The sequence below is a fragment of the Schistocerca serialis genome, chromosome 3 (assembly GCF_023864345.2).
Source record: "Schistocerca serialis cubense isolate TAMUIC-IGC-003099 chromosome 3, iqSchSeri2.2, whole genome shotgun sequence".
Lineage (NCBI taxonomy): Eukaryota > Metazoa > Arthropoda > Insecta > Orthoptera > Acrididae > Schistocerca > Schistocerca serialis.
Window position 1 is genome coordinate 372614818 of NC_064640.1, and position 17643 is coordinate 372632460.

At 37.1% G+C, this 17643-nt stretch overlaps 1 protein-coding gene across 2 annotated transcripts in view; it reads left to right on the forward strand.

Moving 5' to 3' along the window:
- The window catches only part of LOC126470193 (uncharacterized), a 32095-nt gene extending 14763 nt beyond the window's left edge, over positions 1–17332 (forward strand). Inside the window, exons 4-7 of one of the 2 annotated variants that reach the window (XR_007586146.1) lie at positions 680–867; positions 965–1015; positions 14446–14587; positions 15827–17332. Coding sequence is in view for 1 of the 2 variants with exons in the window: in XM_050097853.1 (XP_049953810.1) it covers positions 680–867; positions 965–1015; positions 14446–14529 (323 nt within the window). In the remaining variant the exon portion in view is untranslated. Of the gene's footprint in view, positions 1–679; positions 868–964; positions 1016–14445 lie in introns of both variants that reach the window. The other variant, XM_050097853.1, reaches the window with a different exon arrangement.
- The last annotated feature ends 311 nt before the right edge of the window (positions 17333–17643 follow it).

The following is a 17643-nucleotide window of genomic DNA, read 5'->3' on the forward strand; positions in this document are numbered from 1 at the left end:
AGCTGTGGGGACGGGTCGTGAGTCGTGCTTGGGTAGCTTAGTTGGTAGAGCACTTGCCCTCGAAAGGCAAAGGACTCGAGTCTCGGTCCGGCACACAGTTTTAATCTGCCAGGAAGTTTCAAATAGTATGGAGTTTTTGTGTACTCAAAAATGCAGAACAATGTAGATAAGTAACATATAGAAATAAAAATTTGGCAATATAAAATACACAATTTTATACAATCAGTATACATAAAAAGTGTATTTATGCAAATAGTTCTATATTGTTCCTAATATAGCATGTGCTGTGACTTAAAGGGTGAACTGTTTTAGTACTTATAGGTTTTGAGCATTCTTAATTTGTAAACTTATTTAAATATTATGAACAAGAATGCAGTGAGGAATGTTCATTGTTGGCATCATAGTAGAAAACAGCAGTCAGCTAGTAGTAAATGCAAGAGTAAATAACTCATGCACATAGAAAGTAATGATAAACATCTGTGGAAGTAAGTCAAGTGTGTAAATGGAATGAACATTGAAATTTGATTATTTAATATTTACTTGTCCTGCTTGATTTGGATGGTCTGCCATGTATTGTGTAGTTAGAGGAATAGTGACTCTAACAAACATAATGTTTTAATTCATTTGTATTATTTCTCAGAAAGTACTGCAAAAACTTGATTACAATTTTGTTTTGCAGCTATGCTTGGTGTTGGAGGGTTTTTCATTGCCTACCTGCTGCTGCTGATTGCATTCTCTGTATTCCTCATTTTTGGTGTGGTGGAAACTAATCGAGGAATGATGCTGCCATGGATGATCTGCTTTGGAATAGTAATATTGTTTCAGCTAGTTTTTGGCCTGTGGTTGCTTGGTGGATACTACATATATGTAAGAATATTATTTTTTAGTGAGTTAGTATCAAGCATATTTTAATGGTGGTAACTCAATGATTACACTGAAATAAATTAAACCATTATTTTTGCAGCTGGATTCCGTTATGGCAGCTCTTGTTGATTGGCTTTGGATGGCATACAATGTAAGTTTTGTTGTTTTAGGATCACTGTTATTTCATTCCTCCTTTTTTTTAATTTTGAGCAAAACTTAGTGAAATGTAAAAAACAGGAGCACAATTTAAGATATTTTTGAGACAAATGGTATAATATTTTTTGTTGTGCTGTATTAAATCTGAGTTTTCGTCTGTAATGACATTTAAATATCTATAAGAGTACAGATTATCACTCTTTGTTTTTCATGTGAGTGAGACAATGAAGAGCATCATAAAGGTGTTGAGGAATGAAGGGTGCAACAAGCCATTGCTTGATTTCTTAAAGATCACATGGTATAATATGAGAGACCTGCCACATAGTAGTAGTCATGGAAGTAGTTTAGGCTAGCTGCTACATTAAAAATTAGATTCAGGGTATTGGATCTCAAGTATTGTGAAACCAGCTCCTAGACTATATCAGCATGAAACTTGAGAAAAATTTGTAAGGGTTTTATTAAGAAGGTTAGTGCTGAAAGATGGGAACTAGAAGTGATTTAGCTAATAGCATAAAATATAGTCTTGTGTGTCATGGACAAAATAAGAACATATATTGAACACACAAATGTGTGTTTTGTGAAAGCCCTATGGTTCCACTTCCATTGCTGCTGTTGACTATGTTTTAAAGTGTATAAATGTAGAGATGAGGAAGCATCTGAGATTTTAAGTGAGGTACCACATCAATGTTATTGCTATGGATGCTATAGACGGATCATAGTACTCTTCTCATGGCCTACATTTGTATCAGTTAGGTAAATACAAGTTAGCAGATCTGTTTGTAGAAGGCATGAAAGAGGGCCATTAGTACACAAAGGCAAAATGCTGTGGTTATTTAAAATGTCGAGTGAGATGTTGCTTTTGTATTAATGCTTTCACATAAATTGACACGGCAAGAAACATGTGGAGATTTTATTGCAAATGTAAAATTGTTGGGCTTACAAAATAATTTGCTTAACATGAGTAGTTGAAAAGTAATTCACAGCCGTGCACCCACAATGATTTAGCTTGGCCCTGGGTGGTGATCTCTTAACTGTCATTTACAGTCTATATGTGCAGCTGGTTTTTACATCATAAGAAATGTAAGAGACGTGATTAACTGTGCAGTTGAAATGAAAAAATTTCAACTGTGCAGTTGGAATTAGTATTCTGTATTTATTTCTTTTTCATTCATTACAAACCAGCTTTATCTAGTAACTTCCCCCTCCCCTCCCCCCTCCTCCAAGCTCTTTTTTGGAAATTTTATCACTAGTTAATTTTGTTTATGTATTTTGTTCTTTGTGCATATCTTTTGTACTTATGCCAATATCTCCATCTCCATGCGCTCACCAAAATCAGTTTGGTTTGACTTTTAATTTTTCAAAATAATTTTTTTTTTTTTCTTGTCAGTATGATAGGATTCATTCTTTGTCTATGTTCAAAAAACATTAGTTTTATTTTCCAATTTCTAATGCAATATTTTCCTGTGTATTTTTATACCTCAGAGTTACTTCTTACTTTAGATGTTTCTACTGTTGCAGTGTTTCCTAATGTCCTCATCACTTCTTTCTTTTCATTTTTCTGTTGTTTTTTTTTTTCATATTCTTTAATCATCAGAAACTAGTGTTTTTGATGCATACATGCATTTTAGCCATATGACAGTCTTCTAGTGGTAAACTTTTATGTTTAAAGGGAATGATGTTTTTATTAATGCGTTTTCATAGTCTTGCTCTGTTAGCTTCTGCATTGTCCATAATAATTTATTCTTTGGACTTAAATTTTTATGAACTCTTCTGATTATTCCATACTTCATGCTTAATTTTGATGGTGCAGTATTTTCTAAATTATCTGCAACTGCTAAACTGCTAGTTTTGACTTTATTTTCCCAAGCTATTTTTATTCCCGTTCTGGTGTTTGTTTCTGCAAATGTTTTCCTCCATACTGTGATCTTTTTTACAGCACACTGTTCAACAGGGAATAGTCGATAATCTTGTCAAACTTGTGTCTTCTTGTGAAATGGGTCTGATATTTATTCCATGAATTTTGTCTGGGATATTGTGTTTGTTAGGGTTTGTTGCAATAGCTCTTGCATTTTCTTTTCCATTCCAAATTCTTCCATATTGTGGAATAAAACCATCCTGTGTATAGGGTCATAAGCGTTGTTCGAAATTTAGAAATGTTCATCAGTATTCTGTAGCCTTTTCATTCTTATTAGCAACATTAGATTCATACCTACAATAAGACATCATTCAAATGTTAAGAGAGATGATAAAATTGTCCTTTTGGAGGTTGGCATTCAATTGAAGGAAAAAGAAATAAAAGGGGAAGCTGCCCAGTAGAATTTAGCACAGAGCACAATTTGATCATAGTTGACACCTGCTTTAAAAATCACGAAAAAAAGGTTATCTACTTAAAAGAAATATAATTGTAAGATGATGTTTTTGAGAACAGTTCTCAAACTGCGAAAGATTTCCAGGGGCAGGTGTAGACTGTGGCCATAATTCACTGATTATGAACTGTGGATGAAAAGTGAAGAAACTGCAGAAAGGTACGAGATTTGAGAAAGAGTACTTGGACCAGTTGAAAGACCCTAAGGTTGTTGAGAGTTTCACTGGGAGTATTGCACAATATTGACCTGAAACAGAGAAAAGGAATGCAATAAAAGTGATGCGGGTAGATCTTGAGATGAAATAATGAAGGTAGCAGAGCAAAGGACAAGGATCGGTAGGAATCTTTGGGTAACACGAGATACTGAATTTGACAAAAAGAGACTGTGTGAAACTGAAGTGAATGATTGAAAGCAAAAGTGAACAAAAACCAGCTAAAAATTAGACTGACAGAAACTGCAAAGTGACAAAGCAGGAAATTGCTAGAGGAGAAATGCAAAACTTTAGAAGCATGCATGAATATGTGAAATAGAAGCTGCCCATAGGCAAATTAAAGAGACATTTGGAAACACGAGAAGCTCCAATATGAATATTAAAAGTGCATATGGTAAGTCTGTACTAAGCAAACAAGAAATTTGGAAGGCATGTACAGAAAGGCTGTATAAAGGAAAGAAACTTGAAGACAACCTTATAAAAGGGAAGTCATGAAATGAGAGTGCATTATTGCTAGTTGAATTTGGTATAGCACTGGAAGACCTAAGGTGCCGTAAGGCACTTAGAGTAGATGTTATTCCCTCAGATTTAGTGAGGTTCTAGGGTGACCATGACATGACAAAATTATTCACCTGAAACTGGAGATGTATGAGACAGGCAAAAACTTTTGAACTCAAAGAAAAATGTAGTTATTACATCTCCAAAGAAGGCAAGTGCTGACACATATATTAACACACCATCAGTTTAACAAGTCATGGTTGCAAAATAATGACACGAATTATTTACAGAAAATTGGGTATAAGTGTGCCACAGGGATGGTCACTGTGGGTTCTGGAGAAATGGGTTCTGGAGAAATGTAGGACTATGCGAGGCAATATTGACCCTACAGCTCATCTTAGAAGCTAGGCTGAAGGAAAATAATCCTTTAATTTATAATATTTGTGCAAAAGCTTTTATCATTGTTGACTGAGATACGCTGATCTACAGGTAATTTATGACTTGTCGCACATTGAGCAGTCTGAAGAGGAATTTGAAAGTGAATTAATGTTCTGTGAGAATAAATAAGTATATGACTTACCTTACAAAATAGACTCAAGAAAGACAAAACTATGTTTAAAGAACTTGTAGATTTCAGGAAAGCTTTCAATATTGTTGACAGGAATACACAATTTGAGATTCTGAATGTAGTGGAGATAAAATGCAGGTTGCGGAAGGTTATCTGCAATTTCTACGGTAACATGACTGCAGTTACAAGAATCAAAGGGCTGAGACAACATTGTAACCTAACATCAATGTTTTTCAGCCTGTGCTTTAAAACAGAAGGATGAAAATGGAAAGGTTATACGATTTAGTTGAACAGAACAGAAAGTTTGGAAGGCAGGAGACGAGGTACTGGCAGAAGTAAAGCTGTGAGTACCGGGCGTGAGTCGTGCTTCGGTAGCTCAGTTGGTAGAGCACTTGCCCGCGAAAGGCAAAGGTCCTGAGTTCGAGTCTCGGTCGGGCACACAGTTTTAATCTGCCAGGAAGTTTCATATCAGTGCACACTCCACTGCAGAGTGAAAATCTCATTCTGAGAACAGACAGTTTCTTGAAGGGAGGTTGTTGTACGAGTATCGACAAAAGTAAAACAAGGATAATTGAATGTAGGTGAATAGAATGAGGTGGTGCCGGGCATGTCAGTCTGTCCAGTGCATCAAGTTGGTTGTTGTACAGAAGAAGAAGAAGAAGAAGAAGAAGCTATTACTGATTTGTTCTCAGAGTGTGTACAACCCAGTAGATCTGGGTAAAACTCGGGAATTTTTTCATCTGGGAGAAAACTGGGAAAAGCCCGTAAATTTTTTTACGATTCTGGGGAATTTTTCATGGTTTCAGTTTTCAATTAAATTTTTGTAATTTTGACTGGTAAGAATCAATGTTCTAACAAAGGATATTACCATATCTTGGCACTGCAGAATAATATTGCAGCAATAAAACATGAACGAGAGGGAAAAAAATGAAAATAAAACTTAAGTTTCAAAGGAAATGCACCATATATGGTGTCACCGCCAGACACCACACTTGCTAGGTGGTAGCCTTTAAATCAGCTGCGGTCCGTTAGTATATGTCGGACCCGCGTGTCGCCACTATCAGGATTGCAGACCGAGCGCCGCCATACGGCGGGTCTAGTCTAGAGACTCCCTAGCAATTGCCCCAGTTGTACAACCGACTTTGCTAGTGATGGTTCACTGTCTACATACGTTCTCATTTGCAGAGACGACAGTTTAGCATAGCCTTCAGCTACGTCATTTGCTAAGACCTAGCAAGGCGCCATATTCAGTTACTATAATCTGAACAGATAATATTGTGAATCATGTACCGTCAAGAGTGACGTTCATCATTAATTGATTAAAGTTAAGTATCAAACTAATTACGTCTGCTTTCTGAATTCTAATTCCTTCTCATGTTCCAGACCTCACGTCAGTATAGTCCTTCCCTCCTCACGCCAGCCTGCGTGAGCTAAAACGCGTGCATTTAGGCCTCCTCTAGTAACACAGTGTTGGCTCTTCTGCCAACACAACACCATATATAAGGAAAAAACAGTGTTCGTACAAACACATGCCAAGCGCAAAATATGTCATAAAGGTTTTAGGAAGACTATGCCATACTGCAGAACGACAAATTACCTCCAATGAATGTGACGTCACAACTGTTTACATTAGATTTGTGTGCGCAGTTGCGGGCGGGCTCATGTGCATGTGCAATTGAGTTGTGTATGAGTAGTACCTTCTCCCGCTTCCGGCTACAGAAGTGTGGCTGTTAGCTGTATAAGCAGTAGCAGCAAGCAGCCAGATGCTGCCCAAAATTTTACTGGCACTCTCAAGCTGCCAGATTCACGCATGCGCAACAGGCACAGATCTAGACGGCGGGGACAAACCTGGGTATCTGCCCCAGGTGGCAATTTCAGAGGGAGTGGGGCCAAATTCATATTCTTTAGGTAAAACCTTTTTTTACAAAGTGTCTAGCATCCGGTGACATTGCTCTATCGATTCTTCATATGATTTAGAAACACATCTCTGTTGGTTTTTTAACGTTTTTGAAAACATTCTGAGTTGATTTCTGAATGTATCATAAATTGATTTTTGAATGCGTGCGTACTGTACATGATCCCTCTGCCATGAGAACCCCTGTCTCATCTAGAAATAAACTTTCCTGCAAACAAAAGGGAATGCGGCTACATGAGCTGAGCGAAATAAAGCCGAATGGGTGAATGCCAATTGCAGTTTATTTATGAGGTTGACTGGGTTTTGCGAATGTTCAACGTTGTTATAATTACTAGCAAACCATAGCTTTAGACTGCCAGAGTGGAAATAAAGGGCTAAGAGGAATAACAAGTAAGAAAAATTATGTTATCTTCCCGGTGTACCCAAGAAAATGAAATTTTCACAAAGTTTTTGGCCAGACCAGTACACTAGTAAGGGCCAGTTGTACAGTCCCCGGCTAGCAGGCGCGTAAGTTCTATTGTGGGAGAAGCACGGAAAACGCGTTGTACAGACACATAATAACACCTAACCTGAGAATAAACATAGGATAACTAAACCGGCGATTGTGGCAGGGTTAGTGAAGTTAACCAGAGAATAAGTTTTGACACTGGCAGGTAATAGTTACAGAATTAGTGATGACAAGATAGTTTGTTAGAACAAGGAAGGAGACAAAATGGGGACATCACACAAGTTGTGGAAGAATATGGCAATTCCAAATTTATACAAAACATTTGAACCACTCCTTTTTGATCTCATGCTTGAGAAACTGGCGCCTATGAATGAAATGTGAAACTATTTCCTAACGTAAAGCTTTTTGCTTGTAGTAGGCCTTGGCATTTGATATTGGTACTTTGTGAATTATATGACCATTTGTTCCAAAAAAGTTTCGTTTATTTGGTGTGTATTAAAATTGCTGCAATATTACACAGGGCTATTTTGTTGTACCTAACAGACAGTGACAAAATACGTGTAATCAGCTTGTGTATAAAACCATATTGATTCTATGGGATCTGTCCACTTTTAGCAGACCATCTTTCTTCTGTGACTCACTTCGGAATTGAGAGACTGATGACCTCGCCGATTGGCCCCATAACCCCACTCAATTAATCAATCAACCAACAGGCTTGTATAGGCTGTGGGGCCAGTTACCTCACTGTCCCTGTATGTTGACAACTTTAGTAAATATGAAAGCTCTTCATCTGCCAGTGTTGCTGAATGCCAGCTACAAGGTGCCTCAAGGAAAGTGGAGTCACTGGGCCCTCAGCCAGGGCTTCCATCCTGTTGGAACTTTGCTAAGCCCTTGTCCTATTTTGATGGGCTTATGGACTAGTGGCCACCTTTGTATTACAGCTACTGTACAGAGTGCACCATTGTGGGATCTGACTTGCAACTGGTGCCTTTTGGACAAGTCCTGTGGATAGCCTCTTGGGAGAGGCTGGAATTCCTCCTCTGCACATCAGGTGCCACCAGTTACTATTGAGTTTTGCAATACATGTCCTCAACTTCCCAGAACCATATTCTTTTTCCTGTCAGGATGATTCCCCTCCCACAATGGTGACCCAGGTTGGGTGTCCTAGCAGAAGTTCATCTGGAATCTCTTCGTTGTGATCTTGACCTTCCGTCATTGAATCCTCTTATCAGATCACCTTTGTAACACACACCACTACCAACCCCCTTCAACCCCCAACACCCTCCAACAGTGGTTTATACCTCATAGAAGGATCCACTTCTAAATTGGGCAGAAAGAAAAGGTAGACCACCTGTTTTTTTATTTGTTTCTCTTTTCTTGGGAACTTTCATGTTCCAGAGTTGTATGTAGTTACAGCTTGAAGTTGATAATATCACCAGCTGTCCCTTCATAAATTCTGGGGGTCACAAGTAACATCCATCCCATATGGGCACACCTTTTTGAGCAGAATTAATGGCCATTGTCCAAACTCTGTTATGCGCCCACTCAACCTTGGGAGAGTTTTCTAACCTGCAATGACATTAATTATAAGCAGTCTGCAGCCATTTTTTATAGTCCTCAGTCTTCTGACTGATGTGATGCAACCTACCACAAATTATTCTCCTGCATCAATGTCTTCATGTCAGAGTAGCACTTGTAATTATTTGTTAGATGCATCCCAGTCTCTTGACTTTCTCTACAGTTCTTACTCTCTACACCTCCCAATAATACCATGGAAGTTCCTGATGTGTTAACACATGTTCTAACATGCTATCCCTCTTCTTGTCAGTGTTTCCTGTATGTTCCATTTTTCATCAATTCTGTGGAGAACCTCCTCATTTCATCTTTTGTCAGTCCACCTAATTTTCAACATTATTGTGTACCACCACATCTCAAATGCTTCGATTCTCTTCAGTCCTGGTTTTCCCACTGTCCATGATTCAACACCATACAGAAGTTTCTTCCTCAAATTCAGGTCTGTGTTTGATACCAGTAGACTTCTCTTGGCCAGGAATGCCCTCTTTGCCTGTGCTACTCAGCTTTTTATATCCTCCTTGCTTTGCTGATCATGGGTTATTTTGCTTCCAAGATAGCAGAATTCCTTGACATCATCTACTTCATGATCACCAGTTTTAATGTTAAGTTTATCACTGTTTTCATTTCTGCTGCTTCTTGTTACTTTTGTCTTTTTACAGTTTATGCTAATCCATATTCTGTGCTCATTAGGTTATTCATTTCATTGAATGGATCATTAATTCTTATTCACTGTCACTGAAGATAGCAGTGTCATTAATGAATCTTATCGAATGTTAATCCCACTCTTGAACCAGTCTTTTATTTCCATCATAGCTTCTTCGATGTATAAACTAAACAGCAGAGATGAAAGACTGCATTCCTATCTTACACCTTTTTTAATCCGAGCACCATGTTCTTGGTCTTCCAGTCTTCCAGTCTTATTGTTCCTCCTTTCTTCCTGTACATATTGTATACTACCTGTTTATCCCAATAGCTTACTTCAAGTTTTCTGAAAATTTTGAGCGTCTCGCATCATTTTATCTTATTGAACATTTTCTCTAGGTTGACAAATCCTTGATTTTCTTCATTCTTGCTTCCATTATCAAGTATAACATCAGAACTGTCTCCGTGGTACCTTTTCCTTTCCTAAAACCAAACTGAGTGTCATATAGAAGACCCACAGTTTTCTTTTCCACAAGCCATAAACCAATTCTATCCTCAGAACGTATTGGTATCGACCATACATGATCTTTCTGCGACCTCTAGGGTACTTGCAGCTCGATTTTGTTCCTCTGGACCCCAAGCCACATTGTGATTCATGGGAACAAGCTGCCTGATGAGTTAACAAAGGTGGTCGCAAGAAATTACTCTAGAAGATGAATATCCTGGGGTCTGACTTGCAGTCAACACTGCATCTTCAACTTTTGGAGGTTTGGACTGCAGGGGAAGGGGAGGGGTGTTCGCATGCCATGGTCGCTATTCACAAGCAGCAATTACTAAATGGGTGCATGGTTGCATGGCAGGCTTGCCTTCACCCTTTCCAAAGGGTGTATTGTCCACACCTAGCTGACTCGGTGTCACATCCTCGGATAAGCAGCCACCCTGTTGTGATTGTGGTACTCCTGTGAAAGTGGCCCATATCCTGTTAGTACCCAAGCTCTCCGCTTTGTGGCAAACGTTGCAGCTTGCTGAAGACTCTATACCCCTGCTGTTAGGTAATGATATCCATGTGGCAGATGTGGTCTTGCATTTTATTCAAGAGAGTTGTTTGTTTACTGTCATTTAAAATATGTCAACTCAGCTTCATCGCCTCTTCTTACTTTTCTCTGATGCAGGCATTCTGCCTGTATTCTAAAGTGGCTGGAGGGTCATCAGTCAGGTGTGGAAGTTGACCTGCAGAACTAATGTCAGAGGATCTCCAGCTGTCTCTACCACCACACCTCCCCTACCTCACTGTATTTTTTCATTTTTGTATGGCTGTTTTGTCTTTGTTCTTCTGACAATATTTTACACTTCAGAGAAAATTACTTGAGATTCGGTTGGCTGTGTAGCAGCTCTTGAACGGTATATCAGCCTGATAAACACTTTTTAATCTTTTTAATCTCTTTATGCATTTATATTGACCATTGTTTCCATAGTTTATTTTACATTTTTACTCTTCTTTGATGGGAGCATGCCGTCCAAGTATTTTATGTGAAACACGGGGGGGGGGGGGGGGGGGGGGAAGCAATCTCCTTCTTACCCCCTGCCCCTCGATGGTTCTTTGGCTGATTGCTGGATGTTACACCTCCCCCACCTCACTGATTTTTACTTTATTTTGTTTGTTGGTCCCGCCATGTGCTTCTTACTTATGCATCAAATGATACTGCAAGAGATCATATTGGCTGTCTGTCCTTTTCTCCTCATGGAATCTCGTGGGCTTGGATTATTAAAGGAAGATAGGACTGATGGCTTTATTGTTCAGTTCCTTTCAACCCTACTAGTTAATCAACCATTCTTCCAGTTGTTCCCAAAACTATTTCTGGAGGTGATAATAAATTTGGCAACAATGTATGTTGATCACTTAGTAATGGATATTGTTAGTAAGTGTGGCACACTTTCCACAATGTCTTTATTTCCATTTCAAGATTTGATAATTATCTGACTAGTGTTCCTTCATCTGTGAATCTGGTTTCTTGTAATATCAGTTCTATGATCTGTATTGAATTGAGCAAGTCTGTCCTGGGGTTTCCCATTATCTTGACAACCCCAAATAACTCGCTTTGTTCAGAAACAAAATAAAAAACATATCAAGCAAATGTTATTTCATTACCAGGGATACAGTATCGAGTGTAATTACCTCTCTTTTAATTTTATTTGTTGAGAAGATATGACCAGCAGTAAACTTTTTTAAAAATACCACCTTATATTTTTTATTCAGCAGTCCATTTCCTCTCCTCAAGACATGTTAAAAAATATCACTTTGTTCCATTCATGCAAGCATGACATTAACACTAATATAACACAAAATTGCCTTTGAGTGTCCAGTACCAGCACACAAAGCAGGTACTTGAGATAGCGCAACTTGTCCACTTTCCGGTGATGACTGTAAACAAATGGAAACTCAAGGAAAGAGCACACTGGTCATACAGTCTTCTGTTGACTCTTTGTGCAAGTAAAATGTATACCAACAAAGAGTGGGCAGAAATGCTGCTCATCTACAGAGAATGAAGCTAACAGCACAGTAGTTACAATAATGTTTTTTGTATTTACAATATGGGTACATGTCGTACAGTACTTAAGTTTGTTTAAATGATATGTTTTGTACAGTGAATGCAGCACTTGGTTAAAAACTGCACTGCAATTACTTTCCTTTTATTGTGGTTTGAGGTAGGTGTATTGCTACTCGGCCAGACGAACTCTACAGACAGCAGTATCCTGACAAAAACCACCTTCCTGATGAATGTTTTTTCTTCTTCTTGTTGTGATGCTTGAGGAAACAAGAAGTTTCAACCCGAGGCAACAGAAACAACATAGAACATACACAGATGAAGATAACAAAGTTACTCTTCCTGTTTCTGTTGCACATGACAGCTTGAACAGGTTATTGGCATTCCTAGGACCAGTGTACATTGCATTCCAACACGTCGCGAATTCTAGATATGTCATGGAGACCTACACCAAGATTTGCATGGGAACGGTTTCCAGTATTGCGTACAGTTCTGCCAGTAGACACAGCAGCAAATCCTCATGAACCAGAATTTTTTTTATGATTTTCTTTTTACTGATAAATGTTCCTTTTCAGACAAAAGACAGATAAATACAAAGAACATACATTTGTTGGTCCAGTGAAAACCAGAGATTGCTCAGACATGTATAACATCAGTGTCAATCGAGAGTTAATTTCTGGTGTGGGATACTTGATACTAAAATTGTCCCTTATTTCATCAATGGTGACCTAACTTACAAGGCATGTGCTGACTTTCTCTCATTAATTCTTTCTAGTCTTTTGAATGAAGTGCCACTTATAGCAAGACTACTTATATGGATCAACATAATGAATGCCCTTGAATGATGTGTTGGAAGAGGTCTTGAGGAGAGGAAGAAGATTACTGAATAAAAAATGTAGGATACTATTTAAACAGACGTACTGCTGAGCATACTTTCTTATGAAACATTTAACAGAAACTGGCAGTCATGTTGGTTAGTGTCCCACAGGTAGCTTTTTGCCGATACTTTTTTTTACGAAAAGGTGTGATAGAGATAAATGATACACCTTATGTGCAGTGTTAGTGTTTGTGTGTTTAATGCCTGGTTACATTTCTTAATTTTGGGTTTAGATTTTGTAATTGTATTTAAAAGCTTTCCCATTTCACCTATATGTATTGAGATGCTGTAATTCACATGTTAGTTTGGTATGCCCTGAATGTGAAGACCCATATGAAGATGCATATATTACCATGCAGGATTCCCCTTCTGGTTTTACTATCACTCACACATAGTGAAATCCTCTAATATTTTTTCTAGCATATGAACTTCGGGAACTGAGTTGAATTGTTGATGTTCCAGCCACATAATTTTCACCACGTGACTAGCTACAGCGAAAGATCAATTTGAAACAGGAATTCCTTCTGACCATCTACAGCTCACTGATGAAGTTACTTTGTCTGGTTCCTTGCGAGATCGTTTTCTGTACGACTACTACCACCTTTTATGAAGTAATGTGCTGTATAGATATAGTTTCTCCCAGTTTTTCTAATCACATTCATGTCTAACATTGTTTTGTATATCCCACAAGTTCCATGCTTTTATAATCGTCCATGTATGGTATTCAGTTTTTCACAAAAATAAGTATTGTCACGTTATCTACAGTGTGCATGCATACACATTCTCTCTCAGTAGTACTCTTGCTAAGATACAATGTTTTCAAGCTTGCATCTATTTTTGTTTGTATTGTTATTTGAGACAACTATAGCATTGATAATACTACACACCACAGTTTCCCTGGGTGTGTGTAATCAATTTTAGAAGGGTACAGGTTGGCTGAATAAAACATGTAACTCAGTGTAGCAACCTTTGTGACTGCATGTTAAACGATATTCTGCAGCCCAACAGTTAACTGGTTTGTGGAACTAGCTCATTCTGCGTATTTACTTTTCTGTGATAATAAGTCACTTGAGCAGAGAGATCTTGAGGTGGTGCATGCAGTGATGCTGTAGCAGTCTTGATTCCACTACACTAACAGTGGAGTCTGCATAGAGTTGCTCCGAAAATGAATCAGTAGTAGTGTACATAAAGGAAATGAAGAGATGTTTGATCTTATATTAAACACTTTTTAAAGTAGTTGCTTTTTGTTTTTGAAATGCATTTTGCCACATCAGGTATTCAGTAGCTTGCCATTTGTTTGCAAATAGTCATAAATCTTTTCAGTGCTGTGGTTGGGACCATTCATATTTTATTTAAAATATGGAGAAGTACCTTTCGCATAGAAACATGATTTTTATTTTTTGCAGTGTGATGTAAGATTCATGTTAAGCTGATAAGACTATGAAAATAGGAGTAAATGCTATGTTCAGCAGATGAGCTTCTAGTGGGGAACACACGTTAGCCACTATTGTTTAATATATTGTTTTAAACTTCGTACAGTTAATTAACAAAACGCAAAATTTCAACTGTCTTGAGTCTTTCCTTATAATGGCTCAGGACTACTCAGTTACATTACCACTGTGGTGTTCTTAATCACTGCAACAAAATGAAATTGCATTTGAACCTAATTCTAATTTAACTTTAAGTTCTTGTGTTGATGAGTGTTACGAAAGAACAGCTGTTTTTTCCATTTAGATGTTTGATTAGAGGTTTTTCTGGAGCTTTGTTTTTCTTTTTCAGGCATACTGCTGGACCTGTGTGTATTCTCTGTACCAGATATTTAAGGAAATGCAGTCCCCAAATATTGAACTGCTGTACCCATGAACTATAGCAGTTGCTCTGATCATCAGAAAAGCACCATCTAAATCTATGAATAGATTAGGTATAGTTACGACCACAATTTTTTTAAAACTGGGAGTTACATATCAGAAAGAGTGTGTGAAGTTTCAGGTTTATAAGAGGAGGAAACTTTAATTCATGTACAAAATTATGAATCTCGTATTGATATTTTGTATTTTTGTAATGAATATTTACTCCAGTATTTACAGAGACAGTGTGTAAAGTTTGAAGGATGGTTTTTACATGGCATGAAACTTCTGTATTATGAGTAACCAAAGAATGAATGCTAATGACCTATTGTGAAAGAAAAAGTAACAGGTGCACTCATAAAGCAAGAGCTTTTTATTTTGCTGGTGTCTTGGAAGAGATTTGGAACTTAATTATCAGTTGTGACATTAATAATGTAAGGGTTTGTTTTATCTGTAGCTTTCTTATAAATTTTGTTTTGTTATTTTAATAAGAAAGTGATCTGTAGTGGCTTTTTGCCTTCTGTTCAGTGCTGCTTGTATTTTCATTCGTTCGGTGAAATGATTGGTCTCTCTAAACTGAAGCATTGAGGCAACCAGTATTGCCTTCAGTCTACTTATAAAATAGTAACTATAACTGTTTATGAGATTGTCATGACCAGTTTGCCATCAGTAATACCATTTAAGAATACATGCACCATCTCTGTTTTTCCAGTTCTTTTGTTTGTGGTTTCTTTAATTGAATAAGTGACATGCATTTTACTCATTAACTGTGCCAAATGCATCCTATATTCATTGTTTCTGAACTAGATCAATTGTTACATAGTTCCAATCAAAACCAAGCACCATGCTCCAGCAGATAACAGTAAGATAAGCCAGAAATTGCTAGTTTGTGGTGGTGTTCTGTTAATTATAATTCATTTTTGTTTCTTTTCCCACAAATGAAAACAAGAGGTGGCTTAAACACTTAAATGTTCACAAATGGAGGTTCCATAAAGGCATATAAGATCCAGCTGTGACTCCTTTTACCAGATCTTTGAAAATTCACTTAATGATGGAATCGTGTAGTTAGCTCTACCTCTTTCCTCTCTTAATCAAAATGTATTAAGTGATCTGGATGGCATTATTCACAAAAGAAATATACCATCATAGTATTTTTAGATACTGTAAGATTAATATAAACAACCCAACAACTAATGCATGTTGGTTGAGTATGTGCTCAGCAAGTAAGTTTTAATGGGAAAGTATTTGTTGTATTTTCTTATGTTGCCATTACTAGCATGAAGTTAAATATTTTTCCTCCTTTTTTTCCTCAGATGAACACAGGGATCTGGTCTCTCATTATGCGCACAATATCCAGTAAAATTCCCCAGCATGCTTTGGCTTTATTATGTTACTTCATGTGAATAGAAACAGTACTTCCACTTCAAATAAAAGTGTTCATAGCATTATGTATATTTTTAGTTTTCATTGTGAGGAAAGTTCATTTGTGGATCTTACCATATAACCATTGTGATTTATATTGCATTCATATGAATAATACATTAGAACACTGTGTTCTGGAACATTTACTCCATGCTATGGTATCAGTAAATACTACAAACTAGTTCCTGTCAACCAATCAGACTTAGAATTACCATTTTGTGGGCATTGGTATTATGAATGTATGGTTAACACCCATCTGTAGTTTTTCAAAGATAATGTAGATGCATTCTTAAAATTTGTGTTCTGTTACACTTGTAGCCACTATCTAGTTTACATGTAATTATCACTGAAAAAACTGGCTGTTTTTAAAGTTATTCTACAGCAAAGAGGCCTTGCTATATGTTGTACAGTTTTGTCATCATGCAGATGTAAAATTTGCCTTTGCCTGTTTCAGTAATTAAAATATTCTTGCATCACTGTCTTCCAACACACACACACACACACACACACACACACACACACACACACACACACACACACATACACACACAAAAAAACAGCGATCATTTTACAAATAAGATTAATGCTGCCATGTATCCTGTTATCATCAGTATCTGAAGGTATTTCTAATCTCACAGAGTTTGTAAACATAGACAAGATATATTTCACACCTTGTGAAGTGTCAGAGAATGTACATTACAAAGCAATAAGTGACTAGCATAATAGTACTTTTAGATAGAGTAGGATTATTATAAAATGCTACACAGGAGCTAATGTGTATTGATTATGTACACAGTAAATTTTAATCTAAAAGTATCTGTCATACTTTCAAATTCATAAATACTGTGCATTAAGGAGAGATGCCACAGGTTCTGTTTTGAGAGGGTTGAATTATTTTGCATGTTCAGCCTGTGTTCAAACGTTCATTCTCTGTTCCCCACTGAGTAATTTAAATTTATTAATTATCTTTTACTAAACTGTGGTTGCCTTTTTGCACACCACTGTTTGCAAGGGGAAAATCGTATACATGCATCATTGTTTCTAATTCTTAATATGTCCAATAAAATATTAGTGAGAAGTATTATAAAACTTTTTTTTACTGTAATGTTATTTTGTAGTTGAATGTTATATTTGTACTTTTTATAGTAGTTAATGTTAGTCTTTCATGAAGACTGACTCTTATTTTTTTATCACTAAAATTGTCAAACATTGATTACTCAGAATGTACCTTAAAGTATTCTACACAATTCCGTCCAATTAAGAAACTGTGTTTCATTGTGAAAAGTAATCCATCCATTGTTGCATTTTTGTCAAATGCATTTTTACCCATACATTTGTTAAATGTTTACAATATTTTATGCAGTAAAATGTTTAATAAACATATGTTTTATTGAAAATCTGCTGTGTGTTTCAATGATGAAAGTTTCACCCCTCCTAGAATTGTTACTTTCAGTCAAGAGGTGCTGTTTACTATGTGATAAGTGTGATTCCTAATATTTATTTTTAGAGGGGAAGGGGGGGGGGACATGTGACAAACTTTTCGTATTCTATTGATAATTCCCTGTACACCTCTGACGGGATACGTTGGACAATATGCAGTTTTCGTCCAAAGCGCTGGGCTAGTTCATTCGTTTCCTTGGAAGAGGAGGCCGATAAGTGTTTTCCACCTTTTGACTAGTCAGCGATGACAGAATCGAGGTGCGCACCC